The following is a 22,945-nucleotide window of genomic DNA, read 5'->3' as shown; positions in this document are numbered from 1 at the left end:
GACAAAGGGCTGCTTTCTCCAACCAGTCCAATTCTCCTCCTTTCTTACATTACAAGCCTCTTCTTTTAATTGCTCTAGTCCCTTCCTCTCCTTTTTCCCCTGGATCACCTCCCACCCTGGAGATTCCTCTAATTTTCACTGCATCCAAGGAACAAGTACCCATCTCTCTCCCTGTATCGGTGCTGCAGTAGCGTCTACATTATCACTCTGGACAGCAGAACCCCAAGAAAAGAACACACCTCCCTATTCTCTTTCTCACCTTTTCTCAATCCACCTCTCTTCCTGCCTAACACAACAGGGAATATTCTTCCTCTGTGGTGAGGATGCCTACCTTTGCCTTCCTACTAACTGGACAGGAACATGTACTTTAACATACCTTTCTCCCAATGTTGACATAGCCGCCAATAACCAATCCCTATCCATTCCAGAGATCCAGCAACTCCGGCAAAGGAGGGCAGTGCAGCTCATCCCTCTCTTAGTAACTCTCAGCATATCTTCAAGGGTTAGGACTAGTATAGGAGGACTAACAATAGCTCTACAATATTTCAAAACCCTGTCAGATGATCGAAAAAAAGAGCCTGGATAATATTGCAAAAATCTTAGTCAATTTACAAGACCAAATAGACTCCCTCACAGCCACTGCCTTACAAAACAAATGAGCATTAAATCTCCTCACAGCTGAAAAAGAGGGAAGGGAGTTTGCCTCTTCCTAGATGAGGAATGCTGCTTCTATGTCAGTCCATTGGGCCTAGTTCCAGATCCGACCTATCAGCTAACTAAAAAAGCCACTAAGATAAAAGAATGTTAGTCTAACATCTAGGACACTTGGTTAAACAAGATTAATTAGTATGCATGGCTACTCCCTTTCATAAGTCCCGTATTCCTCCTCATACTTGCTCTAATTTTTGGACCATGTCTTGTACACCTCCTTTCTTCTTTTCTCCAGGACGGCCTTAGGACATTGTATGGTCAGTAGCCGTGGCCACCATCACAGCCACGGCCACCATCACAGCCGCCTGGCCCATAAAGGCTCGCATTTGATTCGGACAGACGGTAATGAAACAACAGAGCCAAGAACTGGTGGGCCATTAGCTTTAATCCTAGCTTGCACCCAGTGGGTAAGAAATACACACAGTGGGAAAACATTTCCCTTTCCATTCAGGGCTCCCAAAGCCACTGACTCATCAGAGTATTCCTAGAATCAAAAGTTTCTACCTCACCAGCCTTATTCACCTCTGTTCCCCATCTCCTCCTCTCTGCACAAACTGGCTTCTCCTTCAGCACTCTGCCATCTTGGCTGTTTCTCCTCTATAATGCTCATTTCAGGAACCGAGAGAGCAAGCCCCCAGTCTGCCCATTTTATAATGTATAAATCCAAACCTTTAAACCAATATACAAATAAAGAAGTCTCTGATACAAAGCCACTTATCTGAGGCATAAATGGGATTCCTCATAAGAGTGCACCACCCCACATCATGCAACAGTCAAGGGTGTGGAGAAAAGCTTAGTGTTGAGAAGATCTTAGGATTAAAAGGGTGGAAAAAGCAAAAAGTCTTGAAACTAAGTAGGCAGTGGCACAGTGGACAGAGCATAAGACTGGGATGCTGAGGACCCAGGTTCAAGACCCCGAGGTCGCCAGCTTGAGTGCGGGCTCATCTGGTTTGAGCAAAAGCTCACCAGCTTGGACCCAAGGTCGCTGGCTCAAGCTAGGGGTTACTCGATCTGCTGTAGCCCCACGGTCAAGGCACATATGATAAAGCAATCAATGAACAACTAAGGTGTCACAACGAAAAACTAATGATTGATGCTTCTCATCTCTCTCTCGGTTCCTGTCTGTCTGTCCCTATCTATCCCTCTCTCTGACTCTCTGTCTCTGTAAAAAAAAAAAAACAAACGAAGCCTTAGGCTATAAGGATCCTGCCTGTCCCCCACACCCAATGCAAACTATAAGTAAGCAAACATATACATCATATTTGCAAACTTATTTGACCCACAGACATTAACAAACCAATCCATTGGATAAATTACTGTATGTTACTTCAAGCCACCACTTCATACCACATAGCCCGAACCCCAGATCACATCAACAACCAAACAACTCCCATTCATCCACCTCCCCATAAATACTTCACAGACCCTAACCAGCAGAAAGTAGATACAGAAAAAGAGACCTTTACCCCTATTCCTTAAACAACAAAGGCTATAATGTTAGGTTTGGGTTCAGTGCTCCTTTAAATCCAAAGCCCCTTTAAACTCAAATTCCCCTCAACTTCTTCATTAAGCATCTCCCTCACCCAACTTCCCCCTCCCCTACCACCCTGGGAAGGTTCTGGGAAATGTCCTTGGGACAAGGCCATCAGAAAGGGAGAGTCTGTGACCAAAGGCAACAAACCAAGATATGCTGATCTGGCCATGTCCCAACCCCATGCCAGCAAATGTCTGCAGCAACCCTTATGTCAGACACCCCCTTCCTGCAGCTCTCCACTGATATGACTAGGGTCTCAGCCATTCTGTTTTGCAGATGTATAAATAAACTTTCTTTTTTTTTTTTACAGAGACAGAGCAGAGTCAGAGAGATGGACAGACAGACAGGAACGCAGAGAGATGAGAAGCATCAATTATCAGTTCTTTGTTGTGGCACTTAGTTGTTCATTGATTGCTTTCTCATATGTGCCTTGACCATGGGGCTACAGCAGACCTAGTAACCCCTTACTTGAGCCAGCGACCTTGGGCTCAAGCTGGCGACATCGGGTCTCGAACCTGGGTCCTCCACATCCCAGTCCGATGCTCTATCCACTGCACCACTGCCTGATTAGGCTAAATAAACTTCTTATAAAACTAACCAGGGGCCCTGGCTGGTTGGCTCAGCGGTAGAGCGTCGGCCTGGCGTGCGGGGGACCCGGGTTCGATTCCCGGCCAGGGCACATAGGGGAAGTGCCCATTTGCTTCTCCACCCCCCTCCCTCCTTCCTCTCTGTCTCTCTCTTCCCCTCCCGCAGCCAAGGCTCCATTGGAGCAAAGATGGCCCGGGCGCTGGAGATGGCTCCTTGGCCTCTGCCCCAGGCGCTAGAGTGGCTCTGGTCTTGGCAGAGCAACGCCCTGGAGGGGCAGAGCATCGCCCCCTGGTGGGCAGAGCGCTGCCCCTGGTGGGCCTGCCGGGTGGATCCCGGTCAGGCGCATGCGGGAGTCTGTCTGACTGTCTCTCCCCATTTCCAGCTTCAGAAAAATACAAAAATAAAATAAAATAAAATAAAACTAACCAGGCCAGCACTTTCCTCCTTCAGCCAGCCTGTGAGTCTCCTATTATCAACTTCTAATTGAACGTTGTGGAGGGCTTTTTTTTTTTTAATATTTTTTAAAATTTTTATAGATTGATTTAGAGAGAGAGGGAGACAGAGGGAGAAAAACAAAGAAACAATGATTTGTTGTTCCACTTATTCGTTGGTTGATTCCTTTTAAATTAATTTATTAATTCTTAGAGAGAGAGGAAGGGGGGAAGAGACAGAGACAGCAACAAAAAGATAGACATTTATTCATTGTTCCACTTCTGTGCCCTGACCTGGGATTGAATTCGCAACCTTGGTTTATCTGGATGATGCTCCAAGCAACTGAGCTACCAGGTCAGGGCTTTCCTGTTTCTCTTTAAAATCAGTAAATATAAATTTTTAAATAAATTAAAATAAAAACTTACTAAACAAAAAAATGTGTTTGAGACACTGCTTCTAAAAACCCAGTCTCTCAATTATCTACAAAACAAATTTAGGCCTGACCAGGCAGTGGCGCAGTGGATACAGCATCGGACTGGGATGCAGAGGACCCAGGTTCGGGACCCTGAGGTCACCAGCTTGAGTGTGGCCTCATCTGGTTTGAGCAAAGCTCACCAGCTTGGACCCAGCGTCACTGGCTCGAGCAAGGGGTTACTCGGTCTGCTGAAGCCCCATGGTCAAGGAACATATGAGAAAACAATCAATGAACAACTAAGGTGTCACAATGAAAAACTAATGATTGATGCTTCTTATCTCTCTCCGTTCCTGTCTGTCTGTCCTTATCTCTCTCTCTCTCTGTCTCTGTAAAAAAAAAAAAAAAAAAAAAAAAAAAAATAGAACTAATGTAGAATCTTTTAAAAGTTAAGTCCAAAAGAGTATTACAGGAGTACAGTGGGAGGTAAAATATACCCTCAATCAGAATATTTCCTTCCCTCTGTACTAATTTTGGGTTGAACCTTCACTAGATTTTCAGTTCTAAGAGGATGGTCCTTGGGGTGTTTGTTGTAGAATGTGGTATCTGACATCATTACACCTAATGTCAAGTTCAAGTTCATAAGCAAATCAATTAACTTTCAGGGTTCTCAACTTCCCTACACAGCAGTTTAACGAAGACTATAATGCCCATCCTCCACCCCAAATAAAAGAGATGATGGGATTTACTTCAGAAATGCGATACTGCCCCAGCTCTATAGCTCAGCAAGTTGGAGCCACAACCAACCCCACATGCCAAGGTTGCCGGTAGGATATCCGGTAAGAGTACCTCCAAGGCCTGACCTGTGGTGGCCCAGTGGATAAAGCAATCAACCTGGAATGCTGCGGTCACTGGTTCGAAACCCTGGGCTTGCCTGGTCAAGGCACATATGGGAGTTGATGCTTCCTGCTCCTCCCCTCCTTCTCTCTCTCTCTAATGAATTAAAAAAAAAAAAAAAAGAGTACCTCCAAGAACCAAGCAACGAATGCATAAACAAGTGGAAAAACAAATCGATGCTTCTCTTTCTCTCTCCCCCCCTAAAGTTAATAACTTTTTAATTTGTGATACCACTTAACCCACAGTAGGCGCCATTCTTTTAGTTTGCATTTTGTTTAGTTTAAAAGGCATTCCAAGTTAAAAAAAAGAAGGAAAAGAAACAAACACTGAAAATGAAGGAATTTCAGTCCTCAGGGTTTCTAGTTTCCCCAGCCCACTCAGGAGGGTGTTCCCGGTACGGTGCCCGTCCCCAAGGACTCGGGTAGTAGGGGCTGGTGCGCCCCTCGAGGGGATACGGCGTCCACAATGCACGCGGGGGAACCGTCGAGGTTTGGGGCATTTGGTTCATTACAACAAATACCATGGTTTACTGCGGGCCAGGCCTAGCGTGATGCTCAGCACGTAACATCCAATCTTACACCACCCGGCAAAAAAAACCAGCCGCAGCCGCCCAGGGGAGAGCCAGAGACCAGAAGGGTAACTCGCCCAAGGTCAAGCGGGGGCGGGACTTGCTCTCGCGGTGCCTTCACTCAGCTGCGCAAGGTCCTGCGCACGGCCCTGAGCTTGGACGCCCCGGGCAGTCAAGTCCCTTCCAGCTTGCGCTTGGCCGATGTGAGTTCCGCAGGAGCTCAGCTTCTTCAGACTTGACCCCGCGTCAGCCGAGCAAATACCTCCGCACGTCTCTGACGATTCGCCGCGCTCTCCCGGCATCGCACATCCTACCGGGGTTCGCGTCCTCGTCCCCACCCGAGTGCTCACCTGCACCACGGAAAAGCCCAGGGCATCCTTCAGAGCGTCGGGAAGGACGATGGTCCAGGGCGAGAGGCCCGAATGCAATAAATGAACCATGGCAACCCCGCCAGCAGAGCGTGAGGACAGAGCGGGCGTCGAGCCGGGCCGCTGTGGGAGGCTGCTGGACAGCTCGGGTCCGCGGGCGTCGCGCGCAGCCTAGGCGCCGTTCGGCTCCGGCAGCAAGGTTTTTGAAATGCCCCGCGTAGCGATGCGCACGCGCCCGCAGCGGCCACACCCCGCGACGGCCGCAGGCCCGCCCCCAGGAGGAGTTCTCACCATCCCCACCCCCGCCCCTCTGACCACTACTCCACCCTGTCAGGGCCCAACCGTCTTCTTTCCGCCACCCCAACGGCCCAGACCTACCTTACGCTTGCCCAACGACTGGCGCAGTCCCGACTCACCCCTGTGAGACCAACCTAAGACCCACCCCTCAGGGTTCACGCCACATTGCTGTCGCCCTTGGCGGGCATGGATGCCCGCAGACTAGTTTATAGAATTGGGGAGTAGAATATGTATTTTTAATACTTGAAAATACAGGGGGTTTTTTGTTTTGTTTTGTTTTTTTAATTTTTATTAATTTTAATGGGGTGACAATAAATCAGGGTACATATGTTCAAAGAAAACATGTCCAGGTTATCTTGTCATTCAATTAAAAATATGGAACGCTTCATGAATTTGCGTGTCACCCTTGAGCAGGGGCCATGCTAATCTTCTCTGTATCGTTCCAATTTTAGTATATGTGCTGCCGAAGCGAGCATGAAAATACAGTTTTTTAAAAGCTGCCTCCTAAAAATCTGGCAACAGCACCTCTCTCCTATAAGTCCTCTGTTTCAGCTGCCATGGATACTGGACGAATCAAATATCAAAACCACTTTAACCTGTTAAAGTCCACAGAATGAACAACTCATCTTTCTTGTTCCCTAAAAGGTCCCAAGAGACCCTTATAACCTGCGCCAAAAAAGCACTAAATTACTACACTTGAGCTAATCAAAAAGAAAATATGTCTTGGAAAAGTATAGTTCTTCAGTCTGGGCCTTGGATTTGAATCCTTGATTGGCATGCCGCTCCGCCTTCTACTAACTTCTGAACCTTGGGCAAGATTCTTAGCACCTCTAGAGTAAAGGCTCAACTTGCCAACAGTAAAATGGAATAAGAAGTCCTTGCCTCACGGGGTCAATGTGAGGATTAAATAAGATAATGTATGTAAAGCACATGACAATACTCACAAAGCAAGTCCTTGATTAGCGCATTCAAATGTTAAAATTATTTTTCAAGTACAAATAACTTTGCAAAATGCTTTTTCTTTCACATTTATTCTTTTATTTAACACACACACACACACACACCTCTGGACAGTAGGTAGCTCCATTTTACCTATTGAGAAACTGAACACCTGAGAGGTTGAATAGACAAATTTAACCAACCTGATGCATGGAAAATCTGGGAGCCGAAATCGAGTTTTCTAATTCCAAGTCCAAGTCAATATTCTTATTTTTTTAATGAACTAAATCAGGGGTCAGGAACCTATGGCTCGCGAGCCAGATGTGGCTCTTTTGATGGCTGCATCTGGCTCGCAGTCAAATCTTTAATAAAAAAAATAATGTTAAAAATAAAAAACAGCCTGACCTGTGGTGGCGCAGTGGATAAAGCGTCGACCTGGAAATGCTGAGGTCGCCGGTTCAAAACCCTGGGCTTGCCTGGTCAAGGCACATATGGGAGTTGATGCTTCCAGCTCCTCCCTCCTTCTCTCTCTCTGTCTCTCTCTCCCTCTCTCTCCCTCTCTCTCTCTCCTCTCTAAAATGAATAAATTTAAAAAATTAAAAAAATATAAAACATTCTCATGTATTACAATCCATTCATTTCCTACTGCTCATGTTCATGGTTGTGGGTGGCTGAAGCCAATCACAGCTGTCCTCTGGGACAACACTAAATTTTTTATTGGATAATGTGTAACATACATGGGTCGTTGTATGGCTCTTACAAAATAACATTTTAAAATATGTGGCGTTCATGGCTCTCTCAGCCAAAAAGGTTCCCGACCCCTGAACTAGATCATAGCTTCTCCTCTGTCCTCAAACTTCCAACACCAAACTCTCAGCTTTCTCTTTCACTGAAAAAAGAAAAGCAATTGGGCTTGCTTCAGCAGCACATATACTAAAATTGGAATGATACAGAGAAGATTAGCATGGCCCCTGAGTAAGGATGACATACAAATTCATAAAGCATTAAAAAAAAAGAAAGAAAAACAATCAAAAAAGAACATCCCGCCTGACCTGTGGCGGCACAGTGGATAAAGTGTCGACCTGGCCTGACCTGTGGTGGCGCAGTGGATAAAGCGTCGACCTGGAAATGCTGAGGTCGCCAGTTCGAAACCCTGGGCTTACCTGGTCAAGGCACATATGGGAGTTGATGCTTCCACCTCCTTCCCCCTTCTCTCTCTCTCTGTCTCTCCTCTCTCTCTCTCTCTCTCTCTCTCTGTCTCTTCCTCTCCTCTCTAAAAAATGAATAAATAAATAAAAAATAAAAAAATTAAATTTAAATAAATAAATAAAGTGTCGACCTGGAAATGCTGAGGTCGCTGGTTCGAAACCCTGGGCTTGCCTGGTCAAGGCGCATATGGGAGCTGATGCTTCCAGCTCCTCCCCCCCCTTCTCTCTCTCTCTCTCTCTCCTCTCTCTCTCTTGTCTCTCCCTCTCCTCTCTAAAATGAATAAATAAAATTTTGGGAAAAAAAAGAACATCCCAAACTCCCATTGTCAAATCTATCCACCAGTGTAGGCTCTTTGTTTTTGCATTTCCTCCTATTACTCTGTAATTTGAACTTATCTAAGGCCAACCGGTGAACTTGTGTACTAAATCTCATTCCCTACTGCTTATTCAAAGATATCATCCAGCAACATCCTTTTTTCCTCCTGCATTACCGTTTCTCCCTTTTTTGGATTATTGCCATCCTTCTCATCCTTATTTATTTATTTATTTATTGGTGACAGACAGAAAGAGAGACTGAGAGAGGGACAGACAGACAGGAAGGTAGAGAGATGAGAAGTATCAAGTCTTTGATGCATAAGGTGTTGTGGCACCTTAGTTGTTCATTGACTGCTTTCTCATATGTGCCTTGACTGGGGGCTACAGCAGCACAAGTGACCCCTTGCTCAAGCCAGTGACCTTTGGGCTCAAGCCAGCAACCATAGGGTCATGTCATGAGCCTGCGCTCAAGCTGGAGACCTCAGTGTTTCAAACCTGGGTCCTCTGTGTCCCAGCCCCACGCTCTATCCACTGCACTACCACCTGGTTAGGCCCTTCTTATCCTCTTGATTCCTCATCACCTGGACTTCTAAATCTTTGGGTACCCTAGGATTTAGTACTTCTATACCTCTTCTCTATCTGATCTCTTTTACTTGTGGTGACTTTGTGTAATTTCATAACTTTAAAAGCAATATATGTGTTCATGTATCTCAATTTTATATGTCTAGGCCAGTGATAGTATTCAAATAATTTAACAACCGGTTCTCTGCCCTAATGACCATTTTAAGTATAAAAAAAAATTATATACCTAAAGGTAGTTTATTATTTCATGCATTTAATACTTAAATGAGAACAGTAAAAAGTACACAAAACTAGATTTTTAAGAGTTTTTTAAAAGATTTTATTTATTCATTTTAGAGAAGGGAGTGTGTGTGTGAGAGAGAGAGAAGAGGGGAGGAACAGAAAGCATCAACTCCCATATGTATCTTTTTTTTTTTTAAAGACTTTATTTATTCAATTTTCAAAGAGGAGAGAGAGAGAGAGAAGGAGGAGGAACAGGAAGCATCAACTTCCCATATATGCCTTGACCAGGCAAGTCCAGGGTTTTGAACTGGCGACCTCAGTGTTCCAGATTGACGCTTTATCCCACTGCGCCACCACAGGTCAGGCCCCATATTGTCTTGATCAGACAAGCCCAGGGTTTCGAACCGGTGACCTCAGCATTCCAAGTCGATGCTTTATCCACTGTACCACCACAGGTCAAGCCATAAGAAAAAGTTTTAAAATATTTATGAAAAAATATTAAATAACACCTGACAAAAAAATAGTAAAACTGTTATTTAAGATATTTTTGCCTAACCAGGCAGTGGTGCAATGGATAGAGCATCAGGCTGGGATGCAGAGGCCCCAGGTTCAAAACCCCAACGTCACCAGCTTGAGTGCAGGCTCACCAGCTTGAGTGCGGGGTTGCTGGCTTGAGCATGGGATCATAGATATGACCCCATGGTTGCTAGCTTGAGCCCAAAGGTCATTGGCTTGAAGCTCAATGTCACTGGCTTGAGCCCAAGGTCGTTGGCTTGAGCAAGGGGTCACTCGCTCTGCTGTAACCCCACCCTACCCCCATCAAGGCACATATGAAAAAGCAATCAATAAACAACTAAGGTGCCACAACAAAGAATTGATGCTTCTCATCTCTTTCCCTTCCTGCCTATCTGTCCCTCTCTCTGTCTCTATAACAAAAAAGAAAAATTAAAGAAAGATCTCTTTTTTTTTCTTTTTCTTTTTTTTTTTTTTTTACAGAGACAGGGAGAGAGTCAGAGAGAGGGATAGACGGGGACAGACAGGAAACGGAGAGATGAGAAGCATAAATCATTAGTTTTTCTTTGTGTGCTGCAACCTCAATTGTTCATTAATTGCCCTCTCATACGTGCCTTAGCTGCGGGCCTTCAGTAGACTGAGTAACCTCTTGCTCGAGCCAGAGACCTTGGGCTCAAGCTGGTGAGCTTTTTCTCAAACCAGATGAGCCCTCGCTCAAGCTGGCGACCTCAGGGTCTCGAACCTGGGTCTTTCACATCCCAGTCCGACGCTCTATCCACTGCACCACCGTCCAGTCAGGCAAGAAAGATCTTGACTGTTGTCCTCACCTGCAACTTTTTTCAACTATGAACTGAATGAACATTATAATGGGCACTTAGAATACAGTACGCTCTTGTGCAGGTGAACATTAAAAAAAGTAAGGAGACCTGTGGTGGCACAGTGGATAAAGCGTTGACTTGGAAATGCTGAGGTCGCCAGTTCAAAACCCTGGGCTTGCCTGGTCAAGGTACATATGGGAGTTGATGCTTCCAGCTCTTCTCCCCTTCTCTCTCTCTCTCTCTCTCTCTCTCTCTCTCTCTCTCTCTCTCTCCCCCTCTCCTCTCTAAAATGAATTAAAAAAAAAAAAAAGTAAGGAATGTAAATTTGTGATTTCCACATTGGGTGGCTGCCTAGGAGCCTGGCTCAGAGAGAACTCTGATTTCATGTGCCATTTTTTTTTGTTGTTTTTTGTATTTTTCTGAAGCTGGAAACGGGGAGAGACAGTCAGACAGACTCCCGCATGCGCCTGACCGGGATCCACCCGGCAAGCCCACCAGGGGGCGACGCTCTGCCCACCAGGGGACGATGCTCTGCCCCTCCGGGGCGTCGCTCTGCCGTGACCAGAGCCACTCTAGCGCCTGGGGCAGAGGCCAAGGAGCCATCCCCAGCGCCCGGGCCATCTTTGCTCCAATGGAGCCTTGGCTGCGGGAGGGGAAGAGAGAGACAGAGAGGAAGGAGAGGGGGAGGGGTGGAGAGGCAGATGGGTGCCTCTCCTGTGTGCCCTGGCCGGGAATCAAACCCAGGACCTCTGCACGCCAGGCCGACGCTCTACCACTGAGCCAACCGGCCAGGGCCTCATGTGCCATTTTAACAACTGTTCGCTGAACTCAACAAAAAATTAGGTTTCCATTTTTCTGAACTGGTACAAACAGGCTGAATCCCACCACTGGTCTAGCTTATACCTCACTTTAAAATTTTTTTTTAAATTTTTTTATTTATTCATTTTAGAGAGGAGAGGGAGAGACAGAGTGGAGAGACAGAGAGAGAGAAGTGGGGGAGGAGCTGGAAGCATCAACTCCCATATGTGCCTTGACCAGGCAAGCCCAGGGTTTCAAACCTGCGACCTCAGCATTTCCAGGTCGATGCTTTATCCACTGCGCCACCACAGGTCAGGCTAAACTTCAGACTCATATATCCTGCTGTCTACTCAGTATGTCCACCTGGTTATTTAAATGGCTTTAATGTATCCAAAAATAGACTCCTGATAGTCTCTCCTCAACTTACTTTTTCTAACAGTCTTTCCCAATTCAGTATATAGCAATTCCTTTTAGTGGCTTATGACAAAAACTTTGGAAATCATTTTTAACTCCTCTATTATTTTTATATCCTATCTTTAAAAAAACCTTGCCTGACCTGTGGTGGCACAGTAGATAAAGTGTTGATCTGGAATGCTGAGGTTGCCTGTTCAAAGCTTTGGGCTTGCCTGTTCAAGGCACATATACGACAAGCAACCAATAAATAACTAGAGTGAAGCAACAACTTCTCATTCCCCACCCCTCTGTAAAATCAATAAATAAAATCTTTTTTTTTTATTATATCTTGTTTGCTCTATCTTCAAAATATATACACATTCAGAGACAGCTTGTGTCTTACCTCTCCCACCGCTGCTACCCTGGTCCAAGGCCCTGTCATTACCCACTTGGATTTTCACAGTATTCTCCTGTTTGGTTTCCCAGCTTCCACCCTTGCTCCTTTAATATCTATTCTCAACATAGGACCTGGAGTGGTCATTTTAAACGATCATGTCACTCTTCTGCCCCAAAAATCTCTAACAGCTTCCCATCTCACACAGAATTAAAAAATAACTAAAACATTTTTAGGATAATGCTCTACTAGTTTCTACATAATATGTCCTCTGCATACCCTTTTCTCATCTCATCTTCTGCCACTCCTCCTGGCACTATTGAACTCCTTGCTATCCTCACTGATGTCTCTTTGAGTTTTTGTTCAAATGTTGCCTAATTAATAAGAACTTCCCTCACTATAATACATTAAAAGGAAATCCTCACCACCATCCGCACACCCTCCCCACACTTCTTGTCCCTTTTGTTCTGCTTACATACTTAACACTATTTGTCATGCTATATATTTATTTTATTTGTTTATTTTCTGCCTCTTCCCACTAAGAAAAAATTATAAACCACATGTTGTATCCCCAGACCTAAAACCATGCCTAACTTTTAGAAGGTGGCCAATAATATTAGTTGAAGATAATTCATGAAAGGGTTACCTGGAAACAAATGAAAAAAAAGATAGTTACTCAACCTACGAGCTTCAGTTTCCTGTTTTGGAAAATAAGATAAATAATATCAAACTTGCAAAATTTCAAAAATCAAGAGACTGTTTAACACCTGATGTCTTAATTTTTTTTCTTTTCAAATAGGTTGTTTCTAAGGGAGAAGGTCATGTCTTTGTCTCTTTCTGGGCATCGGGAACACAGACACTACCTATTAAAATTTGTGAATTACCCATATCTAGATCTGTTAGCTTTGGTTTATTTCTCCCATTGTAGTGATCAGCAGTAAAATCTTTAGTGTAGAAAGGGCCTGCCTAGGAAACAAAGAAAGGAACTGGAAATTTAGAGAAATACCAAATGTCAGCAGCCCTAAATAGGAAAGAGTTAAGAGGTGTCCCTGGAAGATTATTAAAGGAAATACACTGAAGGATTGAACTTGGAGAAAGAGAAAGGGCTCCTGGGGAACCAAATTACTAGAGAAATGGTTCCCTAAGGCTGTTCCATAGATTCTTTTTTCTTTTTTTTCATATTTTATTTATTTATTTATTTTTTTAGCGAGAGAGACAGATAGGAAAGGAGAGAGATGAGAAGCATCAACTTCTAGTAGCAGCATTTTAGCGGTTCATTGATTGCTTTCTTTATGTTTTTTAAAAAAGATTTTATTCAATTTTCAGAGAGGAGAGAGAGAGAGAGAGAGAGAGAGAGAGAGAGAGAGAAGGAGGGAGGAGCAGGAAGCATCAACTCCTATATGTGCCTTGACCAGGTAAGCCCAGGGTTTCAAACCGGTGACCTCAGTATTCCAGGTCGACGCTTTATCCACTGCGCCACCACAGGTCAGGCTGATTGCTTTCTTATACATGCCTTGACTGGGGGGCTCCAGCCAAGCAACCTTGGGCTTATGTCTATGATTCCACACTCAAGCTGGTAACCCCGTGCTCAAGCTGGTAAACTCACACTCAAGCTGGTAACCTCGAGGTTTCGAACCTGAGTCTTCTGTGTCCCAGGCCAACACTCTATCCACTGAGCCACCACCTGGTCAGGACAGATGGATATTTTCATCTCTCTCTCCCCACACCTTCTCTCTAAAATCAATAAATAATTTTTAAAAATTTAAACAGTGTCTAGATTTAATCTACAAGCTCCTCCACTTACTGTGTAATTTGATGCAAATCATTTTTTTTTTTTTATACAGAGACAGAGTCAGAGAGAGGGATAGATAGGGACAGACAGACAGGAATGGAGAGAGATGAGACGCATCAATCACTAGTTTTTTGTTGCGACACCTTAGTTGTTCATTGATTGTTTTCTCATATGTGCCTTGACCGGGGGGCTACATCTGACTGAGTAACCCCTTGCTCAAGCCAGCGACCTTGGGTCCAAGCTGGTGAGCTTTGCTCAAACCAGATGAGCCCACGCTCAAGCTGGCGACCTTGAGGTCTCAAACCTGGGTCCTTCCGCATCTCAGTCCAACACTCTATCCACTGCGCCACCGCCTGGTTAGTGGTTAGGCTTTGTCATCTTTTTATTATTATTATTATTATTATTATTTTAATTTTTATTTATTCATTTTAGAGAGGAGAGGGAGAGACAGAGAGAGAGAAGGGGGGAGGAGCTGGAAGCATCAACTCCCATATGTGCCTTGACCAGGCAAGCCCAGGGTTTCGAACCGGCGACCTCAGCATTTCCAGGTCGATGCTTTATCCACTGCACCACCACAGGTCAGGCTTTGTCATCTTTTTGATGACAGGTCCTCAACTACCTGGCGCTGGTCATCTATCTGCAGGCAACAATTAGTGAGATTAAATTTCCCTCATACTCCTCCTTCTGCTACCAATTGATAGACTAATGACAACCTGTTTTTGTTTTTGTTTTTGTTTTTTAGAGACAGAGAGAGAGTCAGAGAGAGGGATAGATAGGGAAAGACAGACAGGAACAAAGAGATGAGAAGCATCAATCATCAGTTTTTTGTTGCGCATTGCGACAGCTTAGTTGTTCATTGATTGCTTTCTCATATGTGCCTTGATTGGGGGCCTTCAGCAGACCAAGTAACCCCTTGCTGGAGCCAGCGACCTTGGGTCCAAGCTGGTGAGCCTTGCTCAAGCCAGATGAGCCCGCGCTCAAGCTGGAGACCTCAGGGTCTCCAACCTGGGTCCTTCCGCATCCCAATCCGATGTTCTATCCACTGCACCACCGCCTGGTCAGGCAATGACAACCTGTTTTGGAAATGGCGTTTCTCATCTGAGTTTGTTGATATGCAAGGAACGTTAGGGCTCTCCCAGTCTCAATGGTAATGATTTCTAGAACTGCCTGAAGTTGAGTAATCTGGTTTAGCATGTAAACGGGGATATGGTATCACCAAGTTCTGTCCTCTGCCCAGGTGGCAGGCCCATAGTATTGGATTATCTGTTCTGGGGGCTACTCATCATCTTTCTAGTCTCCTATCTGGAGTCCTCTCTTTACTCATTGTGAGGGCTGTGAAGCCGGGTAGCCAAGCAGTTCCCCTGTTTTCAGAGGCAGGAGGAAAAAGGATGGCTTTATCATACCAATTATACAGCTCCCTTCCCAATTCCTGGGAAGGCAGGAATAGGTCTTGTTTCCACAGATCTAGTAAAGTCCACATGGTGTTATCCAGTCTTGGGCCCTGCCTGGGTCCTTCCAGGCTCTAGTTAGCTCTGGGAATCTGGCCAACAGATTTCACTATGTCTGGTTTGCCCACCATTTGCTTTGCTTGGAGGTGGCATTATAATACCGTTGCCCAAGGCAAGTCAGTTCCCCAACTGGTCCAGTCAGACTTCCTCCTCTTCTGGCTAAGCAGTACTGCCCTATGATAGTATGTTTCAAAATCTACTATCCTCCGAAATCCTGGGGGCTGTGGCATTAGGCAAAGTCTCGGTGAGAACCAGTTCCTTGACTTTCCATGGCTACTGATCACCTACTAGGGTACCTCCACACACATAGCAGAGGTGATAGTTAGGGAATGAGCTATCCTTTCTGCTAGCCTGAGGAATAAGTTTTTAGTATTGATAGATTGGGTTGGGGAAAGCAGGGGCTTACTTGCTTCTTCATAAAAAGACTTATATACTTGAAAGGCTTGAGCTGGGTAGTTCTGCACCTGGCTTTGGATGACGAGCTGAGCATAGGGAATAAGTTTTTAGTAGATTGGGTTGGGGAAAGCAGGGGCTTACTTGCTTCTTCATAAAAAGACTTATATACTTGAAAGGCTCAAGCTGGGTAGTTCTGCACCTGGCTTTGGATGACGAGCTGAGCATAGGGGTCTAGGCCAGCTCCATTAATGCAAGGGTTAATATCTCATCATTCTTCCAGCAGGGGTCCAGAGGATTGGTTATAACTAGCTCTAAGGGATTGCACCCATGGGTAGTGCAATTTGACAGGGCTGTTCCTTTTCTCAGGTATACTTCCCTTTTTTCTTTTCTTTTTTTTGGGGGGGTGACATCAATAAATCAGGGTACATATATTCAAAGAAAACATGTCCAGGTTATCTTGTCATTCGATTCTGTTGCATACCCATCACCCAAAGAGAGATTGTCCTCCGTCACCTTCTATCTAGTTTTCTTTGTGCCCCTCCCCCTCCCTCTCTCCCTCCTTCCCTCCCCCTGCCCCCCGTAACCACCACACTCTTGTCCATGTCTCTTAGTCTTGTTTTTATGTCCCACCAATGTGTGGAATCCTGCAGTTCTCGTTTTTTTCTGATTTACTTATTTCACTCCATATAATGTTATCAGGATCCCACCATTTGTTGTAAGTGATCCAATGTCATCATTTCTTATGGCTGAATAGTATACCATGGTGTATATGTGCCACATCTTCTTTATCTAGTCTTCTATTTTTTTTTTTACAGTGATTAAAGCCTTTAAGCAAACTCTTGGCCAATACAGCAAGAATCCATAAAAGAGTAGTGTCCTTAACATGTTCACCGAGTCCAAGTTGGCCCCAACACCATGCCAAATCCCTGAAAAATGCAACCCAACCCTAGTTCAGTCTGTTAGGAGCTGTCACAAAGAGCAGGAGTCCAGAAAAAGTCTACATCCAGGAAAAGTCTGCTTGGCACTGGAATTGTTGTCACAATTCTATACTTTGCAGCTCACGTCTAAGTCCCATTGACCGCTGCTTCTAGCTGGTAATGATTCAGGTAGACTGGAAAAGCCATCTGCAGCATGTGTGGAGATGGAGCTTCTGTTCTCCTCTGCCTGGAGAGATGAGACCAGGTTGCTTTTCCCTGGAGCTCTGTGACTGTGGCTTGGTAAAGAGAACCTTGGGATACACTAAGCTGGGTGGCAAAGGTAGATTCATAATAGAAGTTGGCAAAAGGGGGAAAGAGAGCTCTAAATTAGGAGTAGGTCCCAGCCTGAAATATGAGTGGGGCATTGAGGTAGGAGGAATAAAGGAAACACTATATATTAAACAAAGCAGCAGAAAATAGGACTATCAACACCCACAACAGAGATCTTCGAGGGAAGAAAAAAAAACCTGACTATTCAGGCAAGACATAGTTAAGTGGCCCTTGTGCAAATGAGATCAGTTTACCTGCTTCTTGGAAGAAATACCCTAGGCTCGTCCACAGTGTTGTAGATGGGGCCAACGGCCCTGGGCACCTTCAGCCTTCAGTGGCAAACCCCAGCATTCTGGGCAAGGTTAGGTCATAGGTGGCTGGAGCAGGGCTGGAAGAGACTGAACCCTCCCTTAGAGGAGCGAGGGAGAAGCCTACCTTCCAGTGTCCCTGTTTCCTCACAGCAGAGGCATGTAAGTCTGGCAGGCTTTAGCTCAATGACCTTCCTTTCCACTATTGAAGTAGGACCCAGATGGTATCCTATGAGACCCCTTTGGGGCGTTGGAGCCTTTAAGGGCGTATCCTAAAAGCTGGTAGTTCCCCTGATCTCTATTGGGCTTTTTCTGCCTCTAGGTATCTTAAAAGCCATGCTCAGAAGATCTCGCTGAGGGGTTCGAGGATCCCCATCCGCCTATATAAATCTTTTCCATATATCTGGAGCTATTTGGAAAAAGACAAAACAGTGTTATTAGCTGGATCAAATAAAGAAGGTAGTAGTTTACAGGCGAAAAAGATTTGGCGTCTCCTGTTATTCAGCATTCAAAAGAAATTAAAAAAAAATTTTTTTAAGTAAAAAGCATGATATGGTAGACCTGTAGGAGTTCCAGGATATAACTACCCCCTTTAAATTTTTTTTTAATTGACTTTAAAATATTTGCTGGGTACACTTTAATAATACCTTAACTTTAGAAATTCTTTTTTGTTTTTTTTTTTACAGAGACAGAGAGAGAGTCAGAGAGAGGGATAGATAGGGACAGACAGACAGGAACAGAGACAGATGAGAAGCATCAATCATCAGTTTTTTGTTGCAACACCTTAGTTGTTCATTGATTGCTTTCTCATATGTGCCTTGACTGTGGGCCTTCAGCAGATCGAGTAACCCCTTGCTCAAGCCAGCGACCTTGGGTCCAAGCTGGTGAGCTTTGCTCAAACCAGACGAGCCTGCGCTCAAGCTGGTGACCTCTGGGTCTCGAACCTGGGTCTTCTGCATCCCAGTTCGACACTCTATCCACTGCGCCACTGCCTGGTCAGGCAATACCTTAACTTTAAAGATTGTAAGAATGACAAAATACAGTAAATGCTTTTGCTCCATATGCAGGAGCATTTTCAGTTTAACCAGTTTAGGAAATCCAATAATAGAACAATGCATACAAACAATGAGCTATAACATGCTTAGCAGCCTCTCCTGTTCTGACAGAGGTTACTATAAATCCAGAATATGTATCCACTGTAATGTGGACATAGGACTGTTTGCCAAATGAAGGTATATGAGTATTTTTCTTTTATTTCTTCCTTTTTTTTTTTTTTACAGAGACAGAGAAAGAGTCAGAGAGAGGGATAGATAGGGGCAGACAGGCAGGAACAAAGAGGGATGAGAAGCACCAATCATCAGTTTTCGTTGCGACACCTTAGTTGTTCATTGATTGCTTTCTCATATGTGCCTTGACCACGGGCCTTCAGCAGACCAAGTAACCCCTTGCTCCAGCCAGCGACCTTGGGTCCAAGCTGGTGAGCTTTGCTCAAACCAGATGAGCCCACGCTCAAGCTGGTGACCTCGGGGTATCAAACCTGGGTCCTCCGCATCCTAGTCTGACGCTCTATCCACTGTGCAACTGCCCGATCAGGCCCCTTTTCTTTTATTTCTTTTTTTATTATTATTATTTTTCTTGTGGGAGAGACAGAGAGAGTCAGAGAGAGGGACAGATAGGAACAGACAGACAGGAAGGGAGAGAGATGAGAAACATCAATTCTTCATTGCGGTTCCTTAGTTGTTCATTGATTGATTTCTCATATGTGCCTTGATGGGGGGTGGGGGGTACAGCAGACCAAGTGACCCCTTGCTTGAGCCAGAGACCTTGGGCTCAAGCTGGTGAGTTTTGCTCAAACCAGATGAGCTTGCACTCAAGCTGGCGACCTCAGGGTCTCAAACCTGGGTCCTCCACATCCCAGTCCAATGCTCTATTCACTGCGCCACCGCCTGGTCAGGCTACTTCCCTTTTTTTTTTTTTTTTTTTTTACTTCCCTTTTCTTGATGCTATTTTTTCCCAGGTTGCCTATAAGACACATGACCATTGTGCACAGCTGATTTCACAGGTGAAACTTTATGAACATATATACTTTTCTTCTACCCTGTAGCTTCTCTCCCAGCTGAGAGACCTGCAGTTTCTTCCTCTGCCCATGGCGCCTGGCTTATGGCTGCACATGCATCAAACCTCAGTGTAACTTGACTGGGGTTTCTTTTAACTTTCGTCTGGGCTATTGTTGGTCCTATCCATTTTTCCCATCCTCCTGCCACTATTTTTACTTCGAATACTATATTGCAGTAGGAGGATCTGTAGGATTATAACAGACATAGGGCTGGTTATTCCCTGGGTCACACACTGAATATTGAGTCTGATTATAGGTACAGGCCCCTTTCTGAGTTCCCTTACACTCACAGAAGCTATACAAAAGCAAGGTGGTGGAGACCTTTTGACCTTCCATGGTGATATGGATACATAGTTCACAGACCTCTATCCTAGTTCCCCTCCCTCTCCAGAGTCCAATTATAAGGAGCCCTATGGCAAGTTCCTCAGGTTTTGGTAGTACATGGATGTATGGCCAGTAGGCATGGCTACCATCACAGCAGCCTGGTCCATGCAGGTTCTCATTGAATTCGGACAGTCGGTAAAGAAACAACAGAGCCAAAAACTGATGGGCCATCATTTTTAATCCTAGCTTGCACCTGGCAGGCAAGTAAAAACACATACTGGGCTCCAAAATCCACTCACATTCAGTGCTCACAAAGCTACTGACTTATCCAAGTTTCCTAGAATCAAAGGTTTCTAGCTCACCAGACTTATTCACCTCTGTTCCCCATCTCCTTCCTTCTCCCTGCACAAACTCTGCACAAACTGGCTTCTCACTCAACACTCCGCCATCTTGGCTGCTTCTCCTGGCCTCCTCCACGTGGCCTCTTTCTTTCTTTTTTAAAAAAAAAATTTTTTATTTATTCATTTTAGAGAGGAGAGGGAGAGACAGAGACAGACAGAGAGAGAGAGAGGAGAAACAGAGAGAGAAGGGGGGAGGAGCTGGAAGCATCAACTCCCATATGTGCCTTGACCAGGCAAGCCCAGGGTTTCGAACCGGCAACCTCAGCGTTTCCAGGTCGATGCTTTATCCACTGCGCCACCACAGGTCAGGCTACGTGGCCTCTTTCTGCTCTCCTCTCTGCTCTCCCCTCTAATGATAATCTCAGGAACCGAGAGAGCAAGCTCCCATTCTGCCCCCATTTTATAGTGTAGAAATCCAAACCTTTAATCCAATATACAAAATAGGGAAGTCTCTAATACAAAGTCACTCATCTGGGGCATGATGGAATTGTACCACCCAACATCAAAAAGGGTGGGAAAGGGCCCTGGCTGGTTGGCTCAGTGGTAGAGCGTCAGCCTGGCGTGCAGGAGTCCCGGGTTTGATTCCCGGCCAGGGCACACAGGAGAAGCACCCATCTGCTTCTCCACCCCTCTCCCTCTCCTTCCTCTCTGTTTCTCTCTTCCCTTCCCGCAGCCAAGGCTCCATTGGAGCAAATTTGGCCCGGGCGCTGAGGATGGCTCTGTGGTCTCTGCCTCAGGTGCTGGAATGGCTCTGGTTGCAACAGAGTGATGCCCCAGATGGGCAGAGCATCGCCCCCTGGTGGGCATGCTGGGTGGATCCCGGTCAGGCGCATGCGGGAGTCTGTCTGACTGCCTCCCCGTTTCCAACTTCAGAAAAATACAAAAAAAAAAAAAAGGGTGGGAAAGGCTTAATCCCAAAACCAAGCCCCAGGCTACAAGGATTCTGCCTGCCCACATCCCGCCCCCAACACACATTAATATCACCTGGGTGATGGCCTCCATGTGGGCAGTGCCATCTTTAACAAAGTGAGCATAATATATTTTATCTGCCCAACAATGGACTAGCCAGCTTCCAGTTTGGGGCTGGAGCAGGACATGTTCTCTTCCTTAGGGTCAATTTAGAGGGGTTGGTGGGGTCTATCTCTGCTGTCCACGAGGGCGTCTCTGCAGGGGCTGCAGGCTTCAGCCAGCTCTGGTGAATCCAGGCAGGTATGCCTTCTACCTTGGTAGCAGTAGGAGTGGTCAGGATTATGGTATAGCATCCTTTCCACCTGGGTCAGAGGAGAGCTGAATTCCAGTCCATGACCCACACCTGGTGTAAGGCCAGGAGCCGCCATCGTGGCCATTCACATGCAGGTTCCCATTGGATTCGGGCAGACGATAAAGAAATGGCGGAGTCAGAGGATGGGGGGCCATCCTATTTATTGGTGTCTCACCAAGACAGGCAAACCACAAAAGAAGACAAGGGAAAAGCAGAAAACCAGCTCTTCCCATGAAGGGCAAGGGATCAGGGAAGCCCCTGCAATTGTGATAGCAGGAACTGTGTGTCCAAGCTCCTGGTCTGTCCCACTTTATAGTGTAGAAAACCAAAATCCCTTAATCCAATATACAAACAAGGAAGTCCCCGATACAAAGTCACTTATCCAAGGCATAATTGGATTCCTCATGAGAGTGCACCACCCAGATCATACAATCAGTCAAGGGTGTGGGGAAAAGCTTAGTCCCAAAACCAAACCTCAGGCTACAATGACCTGGCCTGCTTATAGCCTGTCCCCCACACCCAATATAAGTCACAAGCGAGCAAACATATATATCATATTTACAAACTTATTTGACCAACACCTGGTGTTGGGCGGATAAAATGTATTATGCTCACTTTGTTAAAGAGGCCGTTGCCCAGGTGGTATTAATGTGTGTTGGGGTGGGCTAAAGGCAGGCAGAATCCTTGTAGCCTGGGGCTTGGTTTTGGGATTAAGCCTTTCCTACCCTTTTTTGGTGTAAGGTGGTACAATCCTATCATGCCTCAGAGAAGTGACTTTGTATTAAGAGACTTCCCTATTATGTATATTGGATTAAGGGTTTGGATTTCTACACTATAAAATGGGAACGGAGCGGGAGTTTGGCTCTTGGTTCCTGAGATTAGCATGAGAGAGCAGAGAAAGTAGAGCCAGCAGCGGAAGGCGGCCACGTGGAGGAGGCCAGGAAAAGCAGCCAAGATGGTGGAGTGCTGAGTGAGATGCCAGTTTGTACAGAGTTTGTATCTGGGATAAGGCAGGAGATGGGGAACTGAGGAGAAGAAGGCTGGTGAGCTAGAAACCTTTGATTCTAGGAAACTCGGATAAGTCAGTGGCTTTGTGAGCACTGAGTGTGACTGGGTTTTGGAGCCCAGTGTGTATTTTTACTTGCCCGCCGGGTGCAAGGTAGGATTAAAGGCTATGGCCCACCAGTTTTTGGCTCCATGGTTTCTTTACCGACTGTCCGAATCCAATGCGAACCTGCAAGGGCCGGGCTGCTGTGATAGTGGCCCTGGCCCTGCCTGCTGGCTTTACACCTGGTCTCCTAGGGAAAAAGAATGGACACAGGTAAACGAACTGATTTGAGCCCTATCTAGTACCCACTTGGATATGGTACAGGCTACTTTGCCTAATGCTTCTAATTGCCTGTGTAGTTCTGTTTCTCCTAGTTCTCAGGGGGTCCCTGGCAAACTACATAATATTGGAGGAGGCCTATTATATATCTCATAAGGTGAGTATCCAGTGTTCATCAATGGGGTACACCAAATTTTGAACAGAATTAAAGGTAAAGCTTGTACCCATTTAAGACCTATTTCCTGACATAACTTACTGTCATGAACCCAGGCAGCA

General features: G+C 45.5%; 2 protein-coding genes and 2 non-coding genes across 4 annotated transcripts in view; 2 read left to right on the top strand and 2 right to left on the bottom strand.

The window, feature by feature from the left end:
• Positions 1–5,582, bottom strand: part of ZYG11A (zyg-11 family member A, cell cycle regulator) — a 65,001-nt gene extending 59,419 nt beyond the window's left edge. Inside the window, exon 1 of the mRNA XM_066376334.1 lies at positions 5,493–5,582. Within this exon, the coding sequence (XP_066232431.1) occupies positions 5,493–5,582 (90 nt within the window). The remainder of the gene's footprint in view (positions 1–5,492) is intronic.
• The window catches only part of ECHDC2 (enoyl-CoA hydratase domain containing 2), a 234,551-nt gene that overhangs the window by 87,651 nt on the left and 123,955 nt on the right, over positions 1–22,945 (top strand). The gene's annotated exons all lie outside the window — the stretch shown is intronic.
• LOC136401895 (U6 spliceosomal RNA) lies at positions 6,177–6,283 on the bottom strand. The gene has a single exon (XR_010750820.1). It is a non-coding gene; the product is annotated as a U6 spliceosomal RNA (small nuclear RNA).
• Positions 7,660–7,762, top strand: LOC136401951 (U6 spliceosomal RNA). The gene has a single exon (XR_010750873.1). It is a non-coding gene; the product is annotated as a U6 spliceosomal RNA (small nuclear RNA).

This window comes from Saccopteryx leptura, chromosome 3, assembly GCF_036850995.1.
Source record: "Saccopteryx leptura isolate mSacLep1 chromosome 3, mSacLep1_pri_phased_curated, whole genome shotgun sequence".
In the NCBI taxonomy this organism is placed as follows: Eukaryota; Metazoa; Chordata; class Mammalia; order Chiroptera; family Emballonuridae; genus Saccopteryx; species Saccopteryx leptura.
The sequence above is the reverse complement of the archived record's forward strand: the minus strand, read 5'-3'. Positions and strand labels throughout refer to the sequence as shown.